The sequence below is a fragment of the Sinocyclocheilus anshuiensis genome, unplaced genomic scaffold (assembly GCF_001515605.1).
Source record: "Sinocyclocheilus anshuiensis isolate Anshui unplaced genomic scaffold, SAMN03320099.WGS_v1.1 scaffold1082, whole genome shotgun sequence".
Lineage (NCBI taxonomy): Eukaryota > Metazoa > Chordata > Actinopteri > Cypriniformes > Cyprinidae > Sinocyclocheilus > Sinocyclocheilus anshuiensis.
The window spans coordinates 419319-424838 of NW_015542379.1; the positions used below are offsets into that span (position 1 = coordinate 419319).

At 37.7% G+C, this 5520-nt stretch overlaps 1 protein-coding gene across 1 annotated transcript in view; it reads left to right on the forward strand.

Annotated features, from left to right (window-relative positions):
- Positions 1-5520, forward strand: part of cd276 (CD276 molecule) — a 92260-nt gene that overhangs the window by 14187 nt on the left and 72553 nt on the right. The window contains exon 3 of the mRNA XM_016491598.1: positions 5324-5520. Within this exon, the coding sequence (XP_016347084.1) occupies positions 5324-5520 (197 nt within the window). The remainder of the gene's footprint in view (positions 1-5323) is intronic.

Here is a 5520-nt window from a genome sequence, read left to right on the forward strand (position 1 = left end):
CAGAAATCACTCTAATATGCTGATTTGCTGCTCAAGAAACATTTATTTGAAATATAAATATATAATGTCTTTACTGTCGCTTTTCATCAATTTAATGCATCCTTATTTAAATAAAAGTATTAATTTGCTTTCCTTTTTTATATATTATGTATCCCATACTTTTGAATAGTAGTGCATCTGTTTCCACAAAAAATATTCAGCAGCACGACTGATAATAATCAGAAATGTTTCTGGAGCAGCAAATCAGCATATTAGAATGATTTCTAAAGCTCGTGACACTGAAGACTGGAGTAATGATGCTGAAAATACAGCTGCGCATCACAGAAATAAATTACAGTTTAACAGATATTCACATAGAAAACAGCTGTTTTAAATTATAATAATATTTCATATTTTTACAGTATGTTTGATCAAATAAATGCAGCCTTGGTGAGCAGAATATACTTTTTTATTCAAAAACAATATATATATATATATAAAAAATGTAATCATTCCAATCATTTGACCATTAATGCACATGCTAGTTTGTTCATATGCATTTATCAAATGTTATAGATTGTTGCTTTAAAGTTATGCTCTGTCCGCAGCATTTGTTGTCAAATAATAATTTTGACTTTTCACAGTTTTTTAAAGCAAACATCCCACTTACAGTAACTCACAGAGCCTTATATTTGTGTTAAAACATAACTTGAATTATTCAGTGATAATGGTGATTGTTTTCTATGTGTTAGGATAACTAAAAGCCTAAATAAAAAATATTTAATTTAATAATCATCATATAAAGTGAACGTGTGTCTTCAGAATACTTGGATTAAACCACTTGATTTATTATGTTTTATAAACTTTTTGAAGCATTTAATCAAGCTCAAAATATCTTAATTTGTGTTTGGAAGATGAACCAAACTCTTATGGGTCTGGAAGGACTTTGAGTGAGTGACTGATGATACGTTTTTCTGTCCAAATTCACAGCTAAATCAGCAAAGCACACTAATTAAGACACACACAGAAAAATAAATAAATAAATAAAATGTGCTAATTAATGTGCAAAAAAATACAAAATAAAAAAGTAGTTAACCTCACTAATTGACTGGTCGTTTGCTGGTGTGATTCTACCGTAAGCGCCTTATTGTTGCATTTTTTAATAAACTGAGAAACAAGTTTAAATAATTTTCTGTGATGATCGACATTATGCCACAGACGCTATCAATAGAGCTTAAGCCGTATTGAACCCGAGCGTTGCTTTAATCTAGAAAATCGACTGTCTACAGAATCTACTGCGCCTATAGAATACATATCATCTATATGAGACGGCAATCAGATATTTAGAACTGAAATATTATTGCTGGCAGTGCTGCAGGCCTCATTATGTACTGTATATGTACTTTACAGCAATGTGTGTTATTATGCATATGACATACAGTGTGTGATTGATGTTGTTGCACATCTTGAGGATTGTCATAAAATGCTTCTGCAAAGGCCCAGTAATGAGCACGATCATTTATATGCGATTCCCTGATCAATATCCAGTCGTATTGATTGTTGGGATTTGCTGTGATCAATGGCGCTCAGCTGGAGCTGCTATATGTGTTATTATTTTTATGGCTGAATGCACTCAGACTCACCGGAGTACATCATTATTTATGATCTATAGATGGCATTTTCCCATTCTCCTCTCTCTGTCTCGCCTTTCTCTTTCAATGCACTAAATTAAGTGATATTAATGCTCTGCGACTATGCTTCTGTACGTCTAATGAAGATTAAACAAAAACAATCGTGTCATTTTCACTCGTCTACATTATAATGCTTAATATTTATTAGCGGGATTATTTTGAGTTCACATTCAGAGTAAGAACTGTAGTGGTTTCTTGTTCTGGAGATTTTCAATTAGCACCACGGATGTGTGTCGTCTGTAATCGTTATATTCTCATACATGGTTTATGTGACACTTAAAGGACTAGCTCACCTAGAAGTGATCACTGTCATTGTTTACTCTCCTCGTGTCATTATAAACCTGTGTGAGCTTGTTTCTTCCGAAAGAAAGATGTTTTGAAGGATGTTAGTAACTGAAACGTTTTGGTGACCATTGAAATCAACAAAAAACCCAAACAAACAAACAAAAAAAACTTTATCAAACTATCTTTGTTACGCAGAAGAAAGAAGAAAGTCATAAAAGTTTGAATGATCTTTTTCCTGAAAATGCTAGTTAATTTTATTGCATTGGACTAAAACGCACTGACTTTGCTCACATAGGCTATAACAACTTTCCACAAAAACGGATTTATTATTATTATTATTATTTTTAATATTATCCCCCCCCACCTTGTTACGCTTGTTGTGTTCCCAGTCAACACATTGTGTAACAAGGTGGGGGTTTGATTTGCCCCATACCTTATATTATATTACGCATACCATATTGCGTGAGTACCGACAAGCTGCATCAGAGCCAAATAACGCATTTCAAAATTAAATTATTTTGAAATAATTTTTCAATGATTGAAAATGACCGATATTGAAAATGCTTAATATCAGCACTGATAATCGGCCAGGCTAGACTTAAGTCAGTTATGATGTTCTTTGGTAATGTAAATGTTCTTTACTAGTTTTGAATAACTAAGGGAATGTAACCGTTTGATTAACTGCTCGTCGTCAAACATTTCAAGAACATTCTTCCTCTCCTGAAAGATTTGCGCACGTATACGTCTCTGTCTCCTCAGCGCCATCACAAGCCCCTGCTGGCAACTCCTAACCACTTGAGAGACCTCTCGAGCTGTCTTAAAGAACTGGGAGAGGAAGAGTGATTCTTAGCTTTAAGAAATTTGATAACTTGCTTTTATACTTAAGTTTGAAAGTAGGAGTAAATTTAATGAATTCTCAGCACTTAAGACTAAAATGGCACTTTGAGAAGCTTGATAAATATGGGCCCTGGTCTTGAGTTGAGAGTCAGACAGCAGCTAGAGGTTATAAAGTCTTCTTGGCATCAGTTCCGCCGACCCCACAGCCGTCTGATTGCTTGTCCAGTGCCTAACTCTTGTGTTTGCTGAATGGAGATTGTCTGTGGGAATAAGGCGGTCTCGGGCTCCCTGCGTGTGCGCGCTCGAGGGATGACGGCGCTGATTTCTTCATCACCCCAACACAAACACTTTACGAGCGGCCCGTTTCCCAGAAGCCTCCCCGCCTGTGGTGTGGCGTCCCTGCTGAGGTGCGTGTCAGCAGACGATTTCCATCTGATCTTGAGCAATGTGTGTTTTATGCTAAGCTCCTAGAATGTAATTAACAATTTAATGGGAATCATGTCGAGCCGGTCCCCGGGTGAAGGCAGCGGTAGATCGAGGAGTTTTTATAAGTGTGTCTCTGAAGGGAACTGACTGTCTAAAGAAAACGTTTTGATGGCATTTTCTTTTTGTCTTCTAAGCAATGCCTAATACAGTGATGTTTCTGAGCACAGCTCTGCTTTGTGTTACCGCTGTGTTTCTGCTATGAATTGGCATTTCCATCCAGTCCATCTGATGCTTTTGTTCAGACCAATGTAAAAAAATATATTTAAATTAAATAATATTCAAATGATTTTGTTATTTAAAAAAAAATGTAATTATATAAAAAATATATATACAAATGTAAATCAAACTGAAATTGAATTTAAAAATATTGGTTTAAATAATTAATATAAAGAATTATAAATAAAATGTAAATTATATATATATTTCAAACAATGGTTGAAAAGTGAGTTTTGTCTTTATATACAGCTATTTGTTTTTTGTCAAAACTTAAACTGTAAACTTTTTTTTTTACCATGTTATGGTTTAGGATGTTATGTTGTTTTAGTGTTTTTTGTGTGCTATTTGTAGTTTTTATTAATATTTTGAAGTAGCTTTTATTTTTATATTTTATGTTTAAGTAATTTTGTTATGTATTTTTGTAATTTTTATTTATTAATATTTTTATTTTACTATTAAGGTTTAATTTATTTTTGTTTTGGTTTTAGTTTAGTGTTTTTGTGTGCGTGTGTGTGTGTGTGTTTGTGAGTGTGTGTGAGTGTGTGGTGTGAGTGTGTGTGTGTGTGTGGTGTGAGTGTGTGTGTGTGTGTGGTGTGAGTGTGTGTGTGTGTGTGGTGTGAGTGTGTGTGTGTGTGTGGTGTGAGTGTGTGTGTGTGTGTGGTGTGAGTGTGTGTGTGTGTGTGGTGTGAGTGTGTGTGTGTGTGTGGTGTGAGTGTGTGTGTGTGTGTGGTGTGAGTGTGTGTGTGTGTGTGGTGTGAGTGTGTGTGTGTGTGTGGTGTGAGTGTGTGTGTGTGTGTGGTGTGAGTGTGTGTGTGTGTGTGGTGTGAGTGTGTGTGTGTGTGTGTGTGTCTGTCTGTGTATGAATGTGAGTGTGAGTGTGTGTGTGTGCGTGTGCGTGTGCGTGAGTGTGTGCGTGACTGTGTGTGGTGTGTGTGTGTGTATGTGTGTGTGTGTCTGTGTCTGTGTCTCTGTGTGAGTGTGAGTGTGTGTGTGTGCGTGTGCGTGTGAGAGTGTGTGTGTCTGTGTGTGTGTGTGTGAGAGTGTGTGTTTGTGTGTGAGTGTGTGTGCTTGAGTGTGTGTGTGTGTGTATGTGTGTGTGTGTCTGTGTCTGTGTCTCTGTGTGAGTGTGAGTGTGTGTGTGTGCGTGTGCGTGAGTGTGTGTGTGACTGTGTGTGTTGTGTGTGTGTGTATGAGTGTGTGTGTATGTGTGTGTGGGCGCATCACTGATTTGTTGACTCCTCCCTCTTTTTGTGACAGGCATCAATGTATCTTGCTGCTAGTAAGATACAATCTTGTTTTTCACCTAATAAATACTGAAGTTGTGTTTTATTTTTTTTGTACATTTTGAAGTCAGGGCAAAGTACTTCAAATTTGGGATACAATGTGTTTCTAATGTGTTGATAGTTGGGGCAGCTCTGTGAGTACAGCAAGGGCAGATGCGGCTCTCTCTGGGCAGCCAGTGCTGTGGATATCTGCCCATCTCTATGGTCAGAGTGTGATTGCTCAGTCTGTACCTCGTCATCTGTCTTCTTAATTTACAATCTTGCACTGTACTCAGATATTCTGCAGCTGTGTAATCTCTGTTTAGGGCCAAATAACATTCAAGTTTACTTAGTTTTTCTGTTGTTTCAGTCTAATATGTTAGATAATTTTCTTTTTGTGCTTTTATAATTTGGTTGGGCCGGATTTCGTGGATGAATATTTCAGTGTCCTGATGCTGGATGTTGTTAGTCATGCTAGTTTGTTTCTGCAGCTTCAGGAGCATCTGAATCAGGGGACTTTTTTCAGTGTTCTCTCTCTCTCTCTCTGTCTCTCTCGGTCCATCGCAGCTCCGTTCTCCAAGCTGCTGGTCACCTGGGGCCCAGAGTCGGCCCTGAAGCCCGGCGATGCGGTGGCCCTCAGCTGCGTTGCGTACGGAGGTTATCCTGAGGCAGAGGTGCTCTGGCAGGACGGAGCTGGACACAATCTGACCCACAACGTCACCGTCTCACAGGTGGCCAATGAGGAGGGTCTGTTCAGCGTGAAG